The sequence below is a fragment of the Bactrocera neohumeralis genome, chromosome 2, assembly GCF_024586455.1.
Source record: "Bactrocera neohumeralis isolate Rockhampton chromosome 2, APGP_CSIRO_Bneo_wtdbg2-racon-allhic-juicebox.fasta_v2, whole genome shotgun sequence".
Taxonomy (NCBI): Eukaryota; Metazoa; Arthropoda; class Insecta; order Diptera; family Tephritidae; genus Bactrocera; species Bactrocera neohumeralis.
This window is the reverse complement of record NC_065919.1, coordinates 66,739,845-66,761,071: the sequence shown is the minus strand read 5'-3', so window position 1 is coordinate 66,761,071 and position 21,227 is coordinate 66,739,845. Positions and strand designations below refer to the sequence as shown.

General features: G+C 33.0%; 1 protein-coding gene across 2 annotated transcripts in view; it reads left to right on the top strand.

Moving 5' to 3' along the window:
* LOC126766652 (GATA-binding factor C) overlaps positions 1-21,227 on the top strand; it is a 136,844-nt gene that overhangs the window by 51,201 nt on the left and 64,416 nt on the right. Inside the window, exons 3-4 of one of the 2 annotated variants that reach the window (XM_050484406.1) lie at positions 12,699-12,979; positions 14,340-14,502. In XM_050484406.1, the coding sequence (XP_050340363.1) occupies positions 12,699-12,979; positions 14,340-14,502 (444 nt within the window). Of the gene's footprint in view, positions 1-12,698; positions 12,980-14,339; positions 15,316-21,227 lie in introns of both variants that reach the window. The other variant, XM_050484401.1, reaches the window with a different exon arrangement.

Genomic DNA, 21,227 nt, shown 5'->3' with positions numbered 1-21,227 from the left:
TTAACATAAATTTAAAAAAAATAAAATAAAAAATAAAAAATTTATATTTTTTGGTAGTGTAAAAACTGGTATCACACCTACATAGTTTTTGAAAATATAAATATTAAAATGAAAAAAATTTTAAAAATCATAAATTTCGAAAAATTATGTTAAAAGCTGACAACAATGTAAAATACCGCATTAAAAATAAAAAAAAAATTAATTTAAACAATTGAAATGAAAAAAATATTTGTGAATTTTCTTGGAGTGAAAAACTTTAGACTTATTTAAAATTTAAAAATCAAAATTTAATTGCATGTGATATTTTTCGGTAGTAGAAACAATAAAGGCTGTTAAAAAATAGAACTATTAAAATTTCAAAAATTTAAATAAAAAAAAATTATTAAAATAAAAATTTCAAAAATTGATAAAAAAAAATGTTTACAAAAAGAAAATTTTCGAAATTAAAAAAATTATTTTATAGTAAAAAAATCCCAAAAGATAAACAAAAAAATTTTCAAAATCAAAAACTGTTAACAAATTGAAAAAAAAATTAAAATTATTTGAAAATTAAAACCAAAAATTAGGTATGTTTTTAAGTTTCAGAAATTATTACAAATTTTTTAAAGTTAATCGAAATATAAAAAATTTATACATTTTTCAGGTGAACAATTTTTTAAGTAATATATAGGAGTTTATTGAAATTCTAATACAAAAGTTTTAAAAGATAGGTACAATTTAAAAACAGAAATTAAAATACATTTTTCGGGATTTTTCACACCCATCTATGTATGTATGTTGTTAAAACTCTTAGAATAATAAATAATAAAATTTAAAAATAGTTAAAAATTTACCAACATTTAGTAAATATGTAAAAAAACATTTAACAAACAAAAAATTTAAACTGAAAAAAAATAAAATTTAATACAAAAAAAAATTAATAAAATTTGATAAAACTTTTTTTTTGTGGAATTTTTAATAATTTTAGTTTTTTAAATTAAAAATAAATTTTTTTAATTTTTTTGCAAATTGTTTTTTTTTATAAACTTTTTTAAATAATAAAATTTATTAGAAAAAAAAATTAATACAATTTTTTTTGGATTATCTGATAATTTTATTTTTTTTTTAATTTAATAAAATTGTATAATTTTTTTGCAAATAGTTTTTTGTTGTATAAAATTTTTTAAATAAAAATTTTTACAAAAAAAATTGTATAAAATTGTATACAACTTTTTTTTGGAATTTTTAATATTTTTTTTATTAATAAAATTTAATAAATTTATTTTAAACATTTTTTTGTAAAAATTTTAAATTAATTAAAAAACCTCAATAGGATGAATATTAGAACACTAAAAATCACAAAACTCTTTCGTAATGAAAAAAAATATTTTTAAAAACTTAAAAAAAGTAATATAAAATATAAACACACAAATTTAAACATATTTTTGAACAAAGTATATTAAATCCGCACTAAAAATAAAACGAACTTAAATTAATTAATTACAACATTACTCTAATTACATACATTATATAATATGAAAAGCTCCATTACACTGCGCACTATTTGATTATCGCAAAGCGATCGGCTCAACATAGAGAAAGCATATATCAACGCATCATTTAATTTGGTTAAAAGGTGTCATCAAACACTTCCAACTGCTTCCTGATAATGGGACCAAACGCTCAGCGATGAAGAGCCAGTGCGCGCGCGCCATCAAAGGCGGTGCACAAATCAAGCAAATGCATTTCAATTAGTGAAATGAAGTCGACACATAATCAACGCGCAGATAAAATAAGACAGTAAGTGGACGAGAGAGAGCGAAAGTGGGAGCGCTGCAAAGTGAAAGGCTGACGAGATGAATAGATGAATGTGTTTACAAAAAAACAGATGCTTTACGAGCGCGCCAACTGGCAAAGCGAGCGGCAAAAACCTTACAAAAGTAAACTTCATGCTTGAAAATGGCGAAAAAACGCTGACAGTTTTTCAAATGGAATCCGCAAATGGGAGCGCAAAAGAAATAAAGCAGTAAGTAAATGAAATGGATTTGTAGAGGCTGTGATGAGCACCGAAATACAAGCCGTATAATGGGTAAAGTGTGAAGTGGAACCTTTTCGGACACTATGGCAAACAAAAAACCCAACAACATATATAACAACACACACACACATAAAGCAGCGCGCGATTGCAAAGCGAGACGCGGCAGAGTGCCGCACAAAAGCCTTTTTAATCTATTTGATGGGATCTCATTTGAATGTGATAGAGCGTACAAACGGATATAAGATAGATTAGACTATGCCGCATGAGGATACACACACATGCACAAATACAAACACACACATACCTAAATAAAATTAAGGAAAGGCATCGCAAGCGCTGAAAACGAAATCCTGGCGGTGCACAAAATCAGTTGGCTGAAACAAAATTGTAACCGAAAGCGAGCGAATCGCGATAAGGCGTAAATGAAATTGTGGCAGCTCAGCCGTGGCAGCGTCCAATGCAATTGAAAAGCGAGCAGGGAGCGTTAGTGCGAGAAAGGGCGTTCGCAGTGCAGGAAAATAGGAAAATGTTGCTTGCCGCGCAGTGGAAGAGAAAGATGAGCGGAAAAAACTAAAAATCACTAAAAGGATTGCATTTTCTGTACATATATGCGACAAAAACAGCAACAACAACAATACGAGTATGAGGCGATAAGGCGCGAAAGCGCTGTGTAAAGGCGGACTGAAGCAGTAGGGACATGCAGCAGCAGCGTGACAACGTCGAAGCGGAGAGAGATGGCGATAGCAAGAGAGAGAGACAAAAACAAAAGCAACAACAAGCGCTGCTATCTGCAGAAAGGGATGCTTTTTCGCAAATTAAATTCACACTTTCGTTTCCATTATCGCATTTTATTTCACTTTAGTGTTATTTTTGTTGTTATTCTTTATTATAGCCAACGCTTTTGTTCCAAATAATACGAGTTTATAATGGCAGCAGTCTCAGCGCTCAATCGCTCGCCAGTCAGCCCGCCAGCCAGCCAGCTACCGTTATCAGCGCGCACAAATCAAATGCGCTAAGCAAAGGATTAAAGTGTCATTGTAGCGAAATGTAACGAATGGCGAGAAAGGAATATAAAACCGCTCGACAATCAACGAAATGTGTTGATGAGTTGTGAGAAAAAAAAAAACAAAAACGAATGAGATGAGCGTGTCATTGTCGCCGCAAATGTGCGATGCTTATCGGGCGGGATTTGCTGGTGACAAGCCAAGTTGATTAGAGCGGCAGCGCTGTGAGGCGATTGCAGCAAGGATAACAACTAATTGTATTGCGACGAGACGCACAACTCAAGCCTTCCATAGTTACAGATATATTCATGTGTGTATTATGTTTATTTATAATTTTTTCTTTTACCTTCCCTTACTTCTTCTTAGCGCGTTGGGTCAAAGTTCAGCTGCATCCGCTGCCAACGGACTATAATCAATCATAAAACAATTGCGTGGCTAAGAAATGGTGGATGAGTACTACAAAAAGTGTTGACCTAAAATGCACTTTACATCACCTTGTCTGCCAACCACCTTTCAAGCATACTTTGCCCCTGCGCTGAGCATCTGCTTAGCCGGCTAACTCATTTTTCTGTCAAATATTTCCTTAAACGCAAGACAAATGCTCTCACTTGACCCTCACACAAATTGAATCGTAACGAATTGTAATGAAATATTTTTTATATGCACACACAATACGCTCATACAAGCACAGAGTTGTATATGAATGTCCGTTTTTCTTGTTTTCGAAATTTATAACCTGTCGCTGTATAGCTCCTTGCCGGCACTAATCGCTACGCAGGATAACAAAGCGTAAGGAAGAAGTGGTAGCAAAAAAGTGGTTTCACCTGCCCGTTTGCGCCAAATGAGTCGTAGGTGATCCTCGCTGCAGCCGACTGCTGATCGCCGCTCACTTTGCTCTTCTAGACACTTGCATAATATACTTAATGGTTGTTAGGTTTTGCTTCCTGGGGCGATGATGCCACAATATACTTGAAAAAAGAACTGTGTTTTTTTATATATGTGTACAGTAATGTGCGTTTAAATGGCATACATTTTGTTGAAAAGTTATTTATAGAAATAACGGTAAAAATATCGAAATATTGTTAGCATTGCGTGCCACACGTACTTTTAAAAACTCTAAAGGATATAAAGAATGTTTCTTGTAAGTTTTTTTAAAAATTCTATAAAATTTTATATAATTCAAAAAATAAAATAAATTTTAATATTATTTACCGTTATAGTACATACATTCTCCGAATGCTACAACTACACCAAAATTAGATTAAAAAGTTATCGAATTATTTAATAAATTCTTACTAACAACAACTTTTTTGCACTTAACTGTACTTCCAGTAAAGTCGAAATATAGAATTAATAAAAAATGTGTTTAAAAAGTCAACAAATTATTGAATAGTTTTATAAATATTTATTAACAAAAATGTTTTGCACACAACTGTACTTTCCTAGAGCCAAAAACTCCAAAAACCATAAATAATTAAAAAATTTATTTAAAAACGTAGCTAATTATTGAATTGTTTTATAAATTTTTACTGAGAAATTTTTTTTTTGCGCATAACTGTACTTTCACTAGTGTCAAAAACTATAAATAACAAAAAAAATTATTTAAAAGGTTAACTAATTACTGAATTATTTTATAAATTTTTACTAACAAAAAAATGGTTATGCACATAACTGTACTTTCAGTAGAGCCATCTTACAAAAGAAAATAAATAAAAGAAATATTGAAGAAAATGTATTTAAAATGCTTATTTTTCGGCGCGTGCCACATAGTTTACGCAGACAAGTGCGCGTTGCTCCATTCATGCCACAACTGCAGCTGTAAGCGACGACACTCATATCAAGTCGGTCTTGAGTGTCTGCTTGCCGGCCGACAACCGCTAATCCCCAGCAAGCGAGGCAAATATTACACCTGCTCCAAATTAAAAACGCTTCAGTGCTGCAACCGCACGCTGCAGGCTTCGGCAGTCTCCTATATATTTTATTGTTGTTTTTTTATTTCCTTTTATGACTAAGTTAGTCGCAGGTTATGCACCCCAAACGCGCAGCCCGTATGCGGCCATGTAGGTGTATGCTGTGGCAGCACCACTAAAGTGTGGTAGCTATAAAGTATAACGGTTTCTTCTTGGTGGCATGCAACGGCGTGGCGCAAGAGTATCGCGTAACTGCCACAAAACCGCGCGCACTTGTTCGCCAGGTCAGCGCGCGGACACCTTGACTTTCAGCGCGCACGCACACATACTAATATATATGTATATGTGTAGCCTTACTTCCGACTTGTTTGTTTTAATTATTGCTATTATTCACTGGTAGATACTTTATTCGTTGCTGCTGCTGCCGCACACCTTGTTGCATTTTGTTTGGTTGCACTTCTTCGCGGCACTGTTTGTTTGCATGTTTGTTGGCGGCGCGCTTTGCGTGCCACTGTCTTGTTGCAAATAATATAAATATTGCCCATTTTATTGTTAACGGCGGCACTAAAAAATCTACACAAAGACACACTTTCATACATACACATATATATGTATATATCCGCGACGCTCTTGTTGCAAGTGTCTTCATATGCGCGCCTCATCCCGTTGCACAGCAGTATTGAGTTATGCGCGCGGCACGCCTGCGCATACTAAGCAGCGGCCTGGCATTCATAATCACATAAATTATATTTAATCATAAAAGAACTATTTCAATTGAATGTGCGAAATTGTTGTTTATCGCCTGTAGTTTGAATTTATTGCCACACATTTTTGCATAAATATTTAATTGTTTATCATTTACATGCGTTAAATTCCTGCCGCTACTGCAGTTGCCAGCGCTTTTCAGCCACTTTTTTTATCTTCTTTGTTCTCTTTAAGCTTCTGCCTGCAACAGTGTGTGTTTGTTTGTATGTTTGGCTGCTTGCCACACATTAATAATAATCGCACCTTTAATGCCGCTCAAGTGCAATTGCATGTCCCGCTATCTGCGCATGTCAATCGCATTTATGATAATTCAATCCGCCTCACTCACACGTTACACATACATACATATCTAAGTATTTGCATTAATTTACTTTGATTTGTTAGCCACACGTACGAACGCGCGCCTGTGTGTATATGTGTGTGTGTTGAGGGTGTTACCAGCGTTGAACATGATTTATACAATTCAAATTACTTGCGAATTAGTTGGATAAATAATATCGTGTATTTAAGCGTTAAATGAATACTTGTGGTGAGTGACGATGAAAGTGGGTCGGAAAGGTTGCGATTAATTGCAGACAAAAGACACGAATGTGAGTTATATGGGGCGTATAATAAGTGTGATTATGCGTAATTGTTTTAATTTAATATATTTATATTATATCTTTGAGTGTTGAGAGTATTATTCTCAAAGAATGCGGCGTATGAGATAACGCATTAACGGAAGATTTCAAATATGATTTCCAACTGCAAATATTTCGAATCTAAAAATCACATAATTATATTTGTGGGAAACATACGCTTGAATGTCATACTTATACGCAAAATTAGCATGAAAACCGAAGCTTAATATTAGTGAAAGTTTTCTATAGATTCATATGTGTGTTTACGCTACTTTTTTGCTATGCATTGTTTCTAAAAAATACTCGTAATATATTACTGCTTAATATGAAAGCTTCAGTTCAATAATTATGAAAGCCAATAAGTTACTTCTTGGCATGAAAGCTTCAGTTCAAAAATTATGAAAGCTCACTACAGAGATATAAACGCACTTACAATGCTTCTATGCGGTGAAAATTCGTTAAACACATGTTGAAACAAGCAGCTTGTGAAAGCTCGTTTGTATGAAAGCTCACAGTGATATATCTTCCCTAACTAAAGTGAGTGTTGACACTTCTCTTGTCTTGTTTAAAGCAGCTAAATCAGACGAAAAAACTGTTTCTGAACATAAAAGCTTCAGCTCGATAATGATGAAAGCCAATAAGTTACTTTTTGACATGAAAGCTTCAGTTCAAAAATAATGAAAGCTCACTACAGAGATATAAATGTACCTACAATGTTCCTATGAAGTCAAAATTAGCTAAAAACATGTTGAAATAAACACCTTGTGAAAGCTTGTTTGTATGAAAGCTCACAGTGAAAGATCTTCCCTAAGCATTGCTCTTGTTTTGTTTAGAAATGAAAGCTTTCCTTAAAATGGTAAACGCTTTTCAATTTAACACTACTAAATAATTTTTATGCATTTTAATATGTTTAAAATTTATGAAAGCTCTTTGGGAAAGCTAAAAGCTTTTACCATATCAACTAGTTTTAACTAGTAAAGTTTATGATATCGAAAAAGACAATTTTATAAATTTTTATACATTTGAATATATTTGAAAAATATGAAAGCCCTTTGGGACACTTCAAGCTTTAAAGCTTTTTCAATATCTACTAGATTTAATTGTGAAAGCTTTATGAGATCTACTAGCAGAATTCAAATACTCATATTATGAGCGTATGTTAGGTTTTTTTGCTTAATAAAACTCTTTTTTACAACAACTATTTTTATATTGAATAATATTTATAGCACAACAAATTGCAACAATTTCCAGTTTTTCCTTCAAACTGCAATGACATTCAAGCATATTCGTTTAAATACATATTAGTCTACATTTCCAAAGTGTGAAAGAAATTTTCCAGTGATTAAATACCCAACACCCAGTTTGGCTTTTGCTTAGCTGGTTTTCACGCGCCGCAAACCGCTAATTTGCCGCGAAAATAACAAATTGTACACGGCGCGCACACGCACCAATTGCTGGAAAAACTAATAAAATATGGAAAAAGCAATTTCTATGCGCGCTCTAAGTATATATTTTGGTATACAATTACACAAGCAAAAAGTAATATGCAATCACTGCACTAAGCAGCATGCCACACGCACAACCGCCGCGCGCACAGTTATGACTTAATTTCTCACCAGCGCGCTTATCGGCACAGCATCGCACACATCATAAATTGACACCTTATTAATTTGCGGCTGTGAAAAAAATACACATACACATATGCATACATATGTGTGCCGCGATGAATATGCATGTGTGTGTATGCGTGCGTATGGGCAATTGCGCATGCGCGGCAAAAATTGCCGTAACAATTCGCACGTTGTGCGGCGGTCGGTGTTTGTTTGTGTGTGTATGTATGTATGTTGAGATGTGTGATGCAATTAAAGTGGCAGTGCAGGAAAAAAAAATTAAAAATAAAATAAAACAATTAATAAACATACGAGTACAACTAAGTTGTATATTTTTGCGCATTCCCCAACAGCAACTCACAACATGTATTATTTCAATTTTATTATTGTTTTTGTTTTTTGCTATTTTTAAAAAATTTTATTTTGTTGCTCGCAAACAACCTATAATTTTCAACTTGCAACCAAGGCAAATTATATAGCGTATTATTGCATTAATGACGCACACGTTTGTGGCAAGCTTGTACAGGCGCCGCCCTTTGCACGTCGAAACAATGCTTGAATATACGGTTTTTCCTTGAACGTCTTCTCCATGCTTAAAATCAAGTGTTTTGCGCTGATTTCCTTGATGCGCATACAGTTGACGCGCGAATGTGGCAAGTGTTGTGGCAAGTGTGCCAACACGAGTGCGCGTTTTGAGTGCAACAAATTATGTGCTCATATTTCGGACATTTTTATTTGTATTTTTTATTGTTGTTTTGTAGATTATTCACTGATCACAAGATCACTTCGCACAATAAGCCAATTGTTAAGTCATCAATGGGCGCAAATCAATAGTTGTGGCACAAGAAAAAAATGAAAAACAAATAAAAACAAAATTATATAAATATATGAAAAATTAGTGCTTTCACGGATGCGCTGACTAGCGCTGAACGTGTTGTGATCACGTGATCTTGCGCTCGCGCCCAGCGATTGATCAGGCAAGCAACTGCCATAAATCCGTTTGTTTGTTTGTCCGTCTGCTGCTTTAATATTTAGACAAGCGCAATAACTACCACAACAAAAACAACAAAATAACAATGGCAGGTCCACACTGCTTGAAATCGTACGTGTATTTTAATTCAATAATCATTTTCATTGCCGTTCAGCTGCGCTCCCCGCAAACGCACACACTCGCCACGGCCCTAACACAAAATGCGAGACAAAAAATGCGAAAATGTGCGCCGCTGGAAGGGAAAATAAAATGGAAAAAAAGCCTTTTACGCGCAAAGCACCTGAAGCCACTTAGAGGCCAGGCGCTCGTCATTCGTCGCTGCAGAGGCAGCACGGCCATGCCACAATTGCTGCCACATAATATCTATAATCAGGCACACGTACATATAATATTGGCTAAAGAACTGTTATTAGGATAATCAAATGGGAATTATCAAGCGCAACGATCGACAAGATCGCGCAACGGCACTCACCACAAACAACAGCAGCAACAGCAACAAGAACAGCATTCACAGCAGCAGCAACCGGCCACAGCCGACGTCGCCGCATCGGTAGTAACCACGCATGCTGCCGCTTCAGCAGCTACATTTGTATGCGGCCAGTTAGATGAATAATGCTGCTGCTGTCCGCTTGGCTGCCGTTGCTTTCGCTATTACCGGCTGCCGTCTTGACAGTGGCTCATCTTTTTCGCGATCTGTGTTGAAGTGCGTCGATGTTGTGCCGATATTATTGCTTTGCCGCTGTTTTATGGCCAATATTAAATGTTATTAAATTTTTTTTTGTATGTATTTTGCCTTTTTCGTACTCCACCAGCAAGCACATAATCAATCACAAGCGCATAATCCATCACGATCTGTTGTGCTGTAAGTTAAGGCCTCTTGTAATGATTGTGCCACAAAGCCAGTAGTGTGTATGTGTTGCAGTGTAGAGGCTAATATAAATTACAAGTGGCAGCAAGGCAATTGAAATTCGTAGAAAGTTGCGCATAATTGTTGTTGTAATGTGATATATAAGGGTATACGTACAGATGTATGTATGTATAGTATAATTTTGATACATATTTTCAAAAAAAAAAATAAATAAAACCCGCCTCTAAAAATATTAAAATATAAAAATTCAAATTTCCTCTCACATTTGCAACAAAAAACAAAATTTTCAATGCAATTTCAGTAATTCTTATATATAAAAATTTTGTGAAATGTTTCCTCGATCAATAATTTTCTTGGAACTATCCAGATTTAGCAATCGTTAATGCTTTTAAGCATTATTTTCTTCGTTGGATTTAATACATATTTTGTTGCTAATTTTCTAATTCCGATAACATATGACTTTTAGTGGTCTCATTTTTGCTGAGTTAAATTTTTTTAATACTCGATTTGAGTAATGATTTTCACACGGAGTTTTAAGTTTTTTATTATAATTTTAGTATTTTATTTTATTATATTTTTTTTTGCTGATTTTCGACATATACTTTTTAGCAAAAGTACTCTAAGAATTTAGTAATAGTAATAAGTAATACTTTTTTCTGACAATACCGATAGGTAGGTTAAATTAATCTCTATATTTTATGTAATTTTCTACTACTTTTTCTACTCCATATTCTACTACTATTTTGTTATCTCTCTTTTCATCTATCCTTCTGTTTACCGATATATATGTTAAATGAATCTCTATATTTTATGTATTTTTCTACTACTTTTGCTACTCCTTATTCTACTACTATTTTGTTATCTCTCTTTTCATCTATTTTCCTGTTTATCAATTTTTATGTGCCTTTATACCGTATTTTCTACTAATTTTTCGTCTCTCTTTTCCACTACCTTTTCTACTACTTTTTTGGTTAGGTTATATCTATGCTTATCTATCTTCCTAACTATTTTTATGCGCGTTTCTTTTATATTTCTACTACTTTTTCTACTCCCTTTTCTACTACTATTTGATGAGGCTGGTAATCTATTAAATTAATTTCATTATCTCATCAACTATTTTTGTTATTAAGCCAAAACTTGCATTTAAAAGATATTATAAAAAAATCCTACTTATTTCGTAAACATTTACTGTCATTTTTATCACACAAGGCTCCAACACATTTCTATAAGATTACTATAGTAGATACATATATATACGGCTAAGTACATATGCAGCAATAAACTTTTGAAAAGTGCACAGCAGCGCTTAACTCTGCGCAATCCACTTCATTTGCTATGCTACTCGCCTTGCCTTCACACACATACACACACGTGTATGCCACACATATGAATTGAAGTTATTATTTGCCGCTCGCGGCTTAGAATCAATGATAATAATGATAATAACATTGCATTTCGCCTGCCAGTCAAACGTTTGTGGTGTGTTGCACGACAGGATCGCGGCAAATTGCCATAACAGGACAGCTGATGCGGAAAACCATATTGTTGCAAGTTGCTGGCACAGCTGCGCATGCATTATACTTTGTATTAATAATTTGCACACACCAAACTGTGGCAAAACAAAAATTAAATAACATTAAAAAGCGAAAAATAAGCATAATCCAAATATATAATGCAACGCAAAGCGCCAACAGCATGCCACATAAATCTCACTTGGTGTCTGCTAAATTATACATTTCAAAAAGCATTAGCTTACAACGCTACCAGGTACAAAGCGTGTGCGCGCGCGTAAAGAGCCTTGCTGAGGTGCAAGAAATAATCAAAGTGGAAATGGGAGCAAATGCGGCATGAATCATTCCAAGTGCCTGCCACATGGCCGCTTGGCCGCTCGGCCAGACAGCAGAAGCTGCAATTGGCGGCAGTTCTTGACAACACGCGGTGGCAGCTTTGTTGTTGTGGACGCATTAACGCGCACACTACTGCCGTACAACAAAAACGCCTCACTTGCCACACAAATGATGCAAGTGCAGCGCGCAGTGTGTATTGGCGGCAGCGGCGGCTTGATCGATCTCCGCATGGCTTAGGGATAAAGTTTAACGCGATTGTTTATGATACAAATTAAACAATTTATGACAATGCACACGCCGCATAGCAGCGCGGCATAAAAATAGCAACAAACACAAAATTCACCTTAACACAGAGTGTGTGTTTGTCTCGGCAACACTTGCCGCCGCCGCAGCGCCTTTGTATGCAAAACAGCGCGCAGACGCAAGCATTGTGTTGCATGACGTTCGGTGGCAGCATACCAACACAGCGCACAGAAGCTTCAGGCGAATTTATACTGTGTGGTGCGATCAATCGAACGATCGGCCGATCGCACGATCGATGGCTTTGCCGCTGTCGCTGTATGGGCCGTGGCAGCTTTGCATTGCTCGACGCGGAGCATACAACAATTGGACGGTGCCATACAGCCGTGGCTATAAATTATTTATTGCACACATACGTGTGTGTGTATGTATGTGTGGTCGCGCTGTTGCCACAAATTTTTAAAACGTCATTTATTATAGAAATTTTATCGCTTCTGGTCTCGCACTTCGGCGACCCGCCTCCAACGCTTGCATTGCGCCTGCGCCAGTTGGCCACAACTGTTTTGTAATTTTTCGCGCGTAATTTTATTATCAAGCCGATTTTTTGGCGTTACTTTTTAAATAAATTTTCCCATAATTGATTTAATGCGCGCGATTATCTTTAATTTATGTAAACACATTGCTACAGTTATGCAAAATAATTGCAGCGGCAGTTTTTTTCTTGATTAAATTTCGTAATTCTTCATTGTTGTCGTTGTATTTTAAGTGCTGTTTTTGTAATATTGATTCTATAATCGTTGTTTTTGTTTTTGCGTTGTCTTTGCAGCATCCCGTATGCCATCGTCCCATACATCACCGCAAGTGTGTCGGCCGCACTTTCATCCGCCTCTCGGTTCGTGGCTTACCAGCGAGCATAAATCATTCGCACCCGCCAGCCCATGGGGCAGTCCGTTTGCATGCCCCCAAGATCCGCAAGTGGACCATAAGGTCGGCCAAATTGGCCAAAGCCATCAGACGACGGCGGGCCAACATTCATTTCCATTCCCACCGACACCGCCAAAGGATTCCACACCCGATTCAGTACAAACCGGTCCATCGGAGTATCAGGTAAGCGCAATCAAAGTAATGTCGAAGAATAATTGCCGAATATTGAGATTATTATTTAGGGAAGATATTTATTGAAAATAAATAGGGAAATGAAAAAATCGTAAATTTAGAACTTGATTTCAAAACATTAAAAAAAATAAGAATATAAAAAATTAGCATACAAACATAAAATTAGTTAAAAATTAAATAAAAAAAGTAAGAACATAAATTTAAAAAAAATAATTAAATTAAATTAAAATTAATTAAAAACGTTCAGATAAAATTAAAATAAAACTTGGTAACAATTAAGAAATTAAAAAAATTAAGAACATAAAGAATAAAGAATTTAAATTAATTAAAATTAATTAAAAACATTCAAAAAAAATTAAAATGAAAATTAAATATTAAAAAAAAAAAAAAAAAAAAAAAATAACAAAAATTAAATTAAAAACATTAAAAAAATTAAAATAAAAATTAGTTATAATTAAGAAATTAAAAAAGTAAGAAAAAAATATAAAAAAATTAAATTAAATTAAAATTAATTAAAAACATTCATAAAAAATTAAAATAAATTAAAATTAGTAATAATTGAGAAATTTAAAAAAATTAAGAATATAAATTTAAAAAAAATAATGAAATTAAATTAAAATTAATTAAAAACATTCAAAAAAAATTAAAATGAAAATAAATATTAAAAAAACTAATTAAATTAGATTAAAATTAATTAAAAACATTCAAAAAAAAATTAAAATAAAAATTAGTAATAATTAAGAAACTAAAAAAAGTAAGAACAAAATATATAAAAAGAATTAAATAAATTAAAATTAAAAAATTCACAAAAAAATTAAATAATATTAAGTTGAAAAAAAAATTAAGAACATAAATATAAAAAAAATAATAATTAAATTAAATTAAAATTAATTAAAAACATTCAGACATAATTAAAATAAAATTTAGTAATAATTAAGAAATTAAAAAAACTAAGAACATACTATAAATAAAACAAACAAAGAATTCATATTAATTAAAAATATGCACAAAAAACTAAAATAAAAATTAGTAACAATAAAGAAATTAAAAAAAATTAATAAAATAAACTATTGATATTAAATATATTGGTTTTGAAACAAATTTTTTAAATTAATTTGTAAATATTGAATTTAATGAAAAGTTCATTAACTTTTCCTATAAATTTTGTCTCAAATAAAACAATAAAAAAATCTAATCAAACTTATAGTAATACTAAAAAGTACATAAAAATACTCAGCAAATATTAAGAGAAAAAATACTTTTTTAATTTCAAACCTCAACTTACCCTCATTGTCTATTACTTTTTAATTTTTTTTTTCATCCTTTAATACGCTCTCTTTCTCTTCCACAGGCCGTTGTGAACGCATTCATGCACCAAGCGCAATCGACCGGCACTACCTCAATAGCGGACACGAGTTGTGCGCTGGACATAAAACCCGCCATACAGAACGGCCTCGGCAGCCTGACGCACAACGGCAGCCAGCAATCCTCGGCGGCGCCAAAGCAACGTGAAGGTACCAACAACAATAATAATAATACAAATAACAACAACAATAATACAGCGAGTAGTTCGCACAACAACAACGGCAGCAGCAATAACAACAGTAACGCGAACAATAATAATAACAACAACTCCGCGTCCTCAGCGAATAACAGCAGTCACAATGTACACGCACACTCCTCCAGCGCCAATACCATCTCCGCCCTGAACGGCTCCAGCCTATTCGATGGCACCGCGCAAGCGCACTACGCCAACAGTTTAGGCAATAGCAGCAGCAGTAGTGGCCTCGGTGTGGGTCTCGGCGGTAATGGACTCACAGCGAACTCGTCGCTTGGCAGCGCCGGCAGCAGCGCGAGTGCTATGGGTGGCTATGATGGCACTTATGCCTCATATGCGGCGCATCATCATTTGGCCAACACCTCAGCGGCGGTGGCACATCATCAGGCGGCCGCTGCAGCTGCGGCGGGTATGTTTCAAAGTTCCTCAATGGCAGCGGCGGCTGCAGCGCGGCACAGCATGTCGGGCGGTCATCACACGCATCATCATATGATGGGTGGTGGCGCGTCGGCGGGTGTGTCGTCCGGTCTGGGGCAGAGTCATGGTGGTATTGGTGGTGGTGGTGCTAGTGGTATGAGTGGCGGGGGTGGCAGTAGCGGCGGCGGCAGCCTTGGTTTAGGCGGCCTGAGCGGTGGCAGTTTGGGCGGCAATATGTCGTCTAGTCACGGTCATGGGCATGGGCATGGTCATAGCCATCATACGCACGGCCACGCGCATAGCCATAGTCAGGATGTGAAGCCGGCGCGTACGAAACCGAGAACCAGTGCGGGTAAGCAAGACAAAAAACTGACCCATTTCATATGCAAATGTGATGGTGTGGGTGAATAATATTTGTATTTGTCAAACAGGAGCGGCGTTGTGCCTATGATTACCTTATTGAAAATCAAACTATTCTAGAGTAATCTGTTTTTTATTAGGTATAATGGAATACTAGTATTTAAATTAAAATAAATGAATACATTTTGATATTTATGACTTGCTATGAATTTGAAAATGAATAATGTGTATGAAAAAAATATTACTTTTTTACATTACATTATTTTGTAATCATTACAATTACTAATAATAATTGATTACAATATAGTTATATGTTATTAGGGAAAAGCCCATCGTAATTAAGAATAAAAATTTTGAAGTACATTACTAGCAAGATAATTGAAATATTTAATGGTAATGGTAATGTAACCCGAATAGAAAATTATAGCTAAATTTAGTTTATTTGAAAAAATAATCAAAATTTTTAAATTACATTGTTTTGTAATCATTACAATCATTAGTAATTGTTCAAGTAATTGTAATGATTACAATATAGTTAAATGTTATCACGGAAAAACCCATCGTAATTAAAAATAAAAATTTTAAAGTGCATTACTAGCTAAGTAATTGAAATATTTAATGGTAATGGTAATGTAACCGGAACAGAAAATTATTAATACATTTTGTTTATTTGAAAAAATATTAAAATTTTTTATATTACATAATTTTGTAATCATTACAATCATTAGTAATTGTTAAAGTAATGATTCAAATGTAGTTTTTTTAGTAATTCAAATATTTAGTGGTAATCGGAACAGAGGATTATTACTAAGTTCTATTATAAAAAAATGTTTCAATAGTAATTGAAAAGTATAATTAATCAAGTAATCAGTGTAATCATAGGCACTACTATGCTCAGAACATTCATTATTAATACCGTTACCCCTTTTGTTATTCAGTAAATGTTTTTACTAACACAAATATTTTTAAGTTAATATTATTTTTTACAGTGTATTTAATTTTTTTTATATCTTTTAATTATATTTTAGTATGATTCATATGTATATATTAAAAAAAATATTTTCAACACACTAAAGGGTTCATTGTGCAAAAGTTTACTTTGGAGGAAATGAAAAAGTAAGAAATACACTGCAAAAAAACTGCGAAATTAAAAAAAAATATAAATAAATTCGGAAAAATTGTCACTAACTTAAAGAAAACTTAAAAAATTCAATTGAATAGCGATTTTATGTGACAGCAATCCACATAATTACAAAAAAAAATCACAAATAAGCAAACGTAAAATAATAACTGTGTATGTTTTGTTACCCAATTAAGCAAAATATTGAAATATTAAGCGCACTTGATTTCAACAAAAAAATTTATTACAAAACAATCATCTCCACCCGCTTTCGTGACTTTTCGTGAGAATCTCACGCACTTAACTTTTAGCTCCTTTCAAGAGCTGCCTTTTCAAAATAGAGGTAACGAAGAAAACCCCTTCAGAAAAGCATCTCAACTATTTGCTGTACGCAGTCGCGCTTATCTTACACGCCACGCCACTTGTCTACTCATGCCGGTTTCCGTTCCATTTCTACGCCCCAGCAATGGCACTCAGCTTCAGCGCAGAGGAAATGCGAAAAATTTTTCCCGCACTTAAACATGCACAATAAATCGCATGCGTTCGCGCCCGCTCTCAGCGAGCGCTCGTGCGGTTGGTAGGTGTGTGCGTCAACCCTTCACCTACGCGCTTCCGCATGCCAGCCAACAAAACGTTGCGCGGCGCTGCAGTCAAGCTGCGCTTATGCAAATGGCTTTCGCTTGCCATATAATGCTTTACTTTAATTATTTTGTTGTTGTTGCTTTTGAAGTGCGACGATTTTTATGCGCGTGCGAAAATTCGCAATGTCAACGCAAACACATGTTTCGCTTTATGCTCGCTTTCTTACAAGCTAAGCACTTGTGTGTTTTCTGCTGCTGCAGCCTCAGGCCTCCCCCATTTCAGCTGTGCGCTCATTTGCATGCGAGCATTTTGCCGCTGTGCTGTTAACAATGAAAGCTGCATTTCTTGCATACTTTCCCACTACAAATTGTTGTTGTTATTGTTTTATAAATTAATGTCTCTTTATTTGGCGCTTGCAACAAATGCACTCAACGCATTGCTCATTACTGCTGCAACTCCCTGTATGCCGGCTATTTCATTGCAAACCGCCACAGCTACTGCTTTTTTACTTCACTGTACTAGTTGTTCTAGTTGTTGTTGTATTTTATGTGCCACATCTTTGCATTTGGCAGTGCGTTCGTTGTGGCGCGTCACAATTCCGCTGCACCTGCCGCCTTAAACAGCTTTGCTACTATTCTGCTACAATTTTTTTGTTTTTGTTTTTGCCAGTGACGTCTCTTTTATGCATAACTTTCGCTTGGTCTTAAATGTGTGTTTGTCCATACTACATACAAATGTGTAAGTTCAGCTGCATTTCATTATTGCTGAAACTCCTCCAACATTGAGGCTCTTTCCGCTGTCTGTTTTACTCTTCGCTCACTTTTTTGTATCTTGTTTGTATTGGCATACCTTTTTGCTCTTCTTCGGCTGTGCTTGAGCACTTGTCAGTTTTTTTGGCACACATGCATCTGATAGCTCTACATGTTTAGGTGCATTTATGCGTGCTCACTTTTTGCTCCTTTGCGCGGCATCCTCTTTTTAATGGACATTTTTGCTAAGTTAAATTTAATATTTGGTCTAATGTACGCAATTTCCTCTTATTAATTAAAAAATACAAATTTACGCGCATTTTGGTTGAAAATTTGTTTTTGTCAGTATAGAGTACGTATGTATTTGTGTACAGGAATCTTAGAAAATCGTTAAAAAAGGCTTTTGAATGAAGCAAAAATATATTTTTTGGAGTTTCTAATAGCCGAGAGGCATTTCTTTCGTGAAAATACTGATTTTTTTCTGTTAGACAGTTTCATCGACTATATATTATGATTTCATTAAGTATGCAATGCTAAGTCGTGTTCAAACGTAAAAAAAATGTGCGTAAATATACATATCGTCACCTAAAATGCAAAATAACGTATCATCAAAAAAATCGATTTTGAGTATCCTATTGATTACGCTTCACTACTTCAAATTACATACATAATATTACATATGTCCAAACATTTTCAGGTTCTGCGCTCATATATGAACCAGTTTTAACCAATATATATATTTTATTTCGTGTTTCATTCACGCCGCTGTAAATTTTCGAAAATGTTGTTACGTTATTTTGCATTTTAGGTGACGATATATACTTTTTTTCGAATTCGAAATTCTCTTCTATGCCATACCTTCTCTAATATTGAAGCAATGACGAAATAGTTTTTTAAATTTTTCTATAAATAATTTTACAGTATTTTCAAAGGTACATTTGATAAACAAAAATAAATTAGGCAAAATATTCAAAATTTTCAGAAAATGTTTTTCAAAAACATATATTAAAATTAGATATTGAAAAATATTGTTAAAAGTGCGTAACCATCTTTTGAAAACATTTAATTTTTAATTTAATTTAATTAAATGAGTTTAAAACTGCCAAAAAATATGTTTCAAAAAATTTTTTTAGAGAAATGAACATACAAACAAAAAATTAAGCAAAATTTGGAAAACTTTCAGAAAATGTTTACAAAAAATATGTTTAAATAAGAAATTTGAAAATTTTGTACAATCATCCTTCGAGGACAGACAATTATTAATTAGAAGAATTTAAAATTGGCAAAAAATATTTTTCAAAAAAAAATTTGAAAAAATTAGTTAAACAACTTCATAAAAATTTCACAGCCATCTTCTACAATAATTTCAAAGAAACATTGAATCAACAGGAAAAAAATTAAGCAAAATTTTGAAATTTTTCAGAAAATATTTTCGAAAAATAAATTTTGGAAAAATTAATTTGAAATTATAAAAATAATAAATTAATTTGATTTTATAAAAATTTTACAGCCATCTTCTACAATATTTTCACTGAAGCATTTAATAAACAAAAAAAATAATAAAAATTTTCAGAAATTATTAAAAAAAATATGTTGAAATAAGATATTTGAAAATTTTATTAAAAGTGTGTTACTATGTTTCGAAAAAGTAATAAAAATTAATCAAAAACATTTAAAACTTTCAGAAAATATTTTTCAAAATTAAAGTTTTTAAAAATGAATTAGAAAACTTCATAAAATTTTGCAGTTATCTTCTACAAAAGATGCAACAACAATACAACAAAGAAACATTTAATAAAAAAGAAAAAAATTAAGCAAAATTTTGCTATCTTTTAGATTTTTAGATATTTTGATATTTTTTAGAAAATATTTTTCAAAAATAAATTTTGATATATTGATTATGAAATCTTTATAAAAGTTGAACAACCGTTTTCTAAATCCAATTTTTATGATATTAAAAAAATAAAAATTTTGAAACAAATCAACATATTCTTACCAATAATAAATTTAAAAACTATGTGCAAATATGTATTTTACTAACATCTTAAGCTAATTTTCAAGATATAAAAAAAAAAAAAAATAATAGAAGTTTTTTTTTTTTAAATAAGTTTGAAAACTTATAAAAATTCCACTACAATCTTATAAACTAATTCTCAAAATAATAAATATTAAAATCAATACTACATTTTTAAAACTAAACTAACAAAATAAACTTTTTTATGAAATTAAAAATAATTTCGAAATGTAAATTTACCCAATTTTAATAAATTTCGTTTTTCCGTTTTAATTTATTAATTCTCGAAATAACAAAATTGAAAAAAAAAAAATGTTTGTATATTATAATTATTGTTGAAATTTAAACCTAATTTAAATAAATTTGATTTTATTTAAATTAAATTAGACATCATTGTGTTAGGGTTTAATTGCTAGTTAAACTTCATTTTCACCCACATCCGACGTTTTTTTAAAGGTATTTTCATTTACTGCGGTTTTTTTTTCAATATTATTTTTTATAGTTTAGTTTAATATAATTTTGTATATTAATTTTTTGCTCTGTGCCCCGCCACACCCCGTATCCGGCTTGAAGCGTTGCACACTTTACGTTAAATGTCGCACAAATTGTGAAAAGCACGTAGCACCAGCACGGTTCCTGTAGAAAAATTTAAATAAATACATTTTAGATTTCAAAATCCTCAATTTAATATGGAACGAAAATGAAAAAATTTAGAGAAAAAATCAAAGTTTGTATTTACTAAATTTTATTTAGAAAATAACGGAATAAAAAATGATATTGAGGTTAGCCGTTAAACAGCAACTTATTGTACAATTTATTTCTTGGCTCCGTTCCAGCACACTTCTGAACGTAAACAATCGAATAAATAGCTTGTGAAGATCACATAATCTGGGGTAAACAAATAGCAAATAAAACTCGCTTGTATTCAAAGTGTCTATCAAATAACTGTTTTTTCAAATATGAATTTTTGACATGAATAGATCAATAATGATTCCAAATATGCTACCGTCAGCTTTTGCTCCCGAAGTTTGTAGCTTAAGTCTTTTGTTAGGCGAAAAATATGCAAACTAAAGCACCGGTTGGCGTTACTTAAGCTAAGAATCAAACTTAAATTATCAAGCATCATACTATGTTTTCCACTAGCAAGTGTATTATGCTTTAATAACCGCCACTCTCGCTTATGAACTATACTCACAGAGCAAATCATATGTTTCGAGCAACAAAAGCGTCATATTTTCGGCCTGAAATCAACTCTGCACACTTCCTAAAAATAATTCAGCATGTAAAAACCACTTTTGCGAATTTTTAAACTACATTTTTACACCAAAAATTGTTGACAAACAAACCAGAGCTTTACAAAATAAGCATTTCAGCTCAAGTTCGACGCTTAACGCTTTAGTTGCTTCATTGTATACATATGTATACTGCAAAATTGTTGC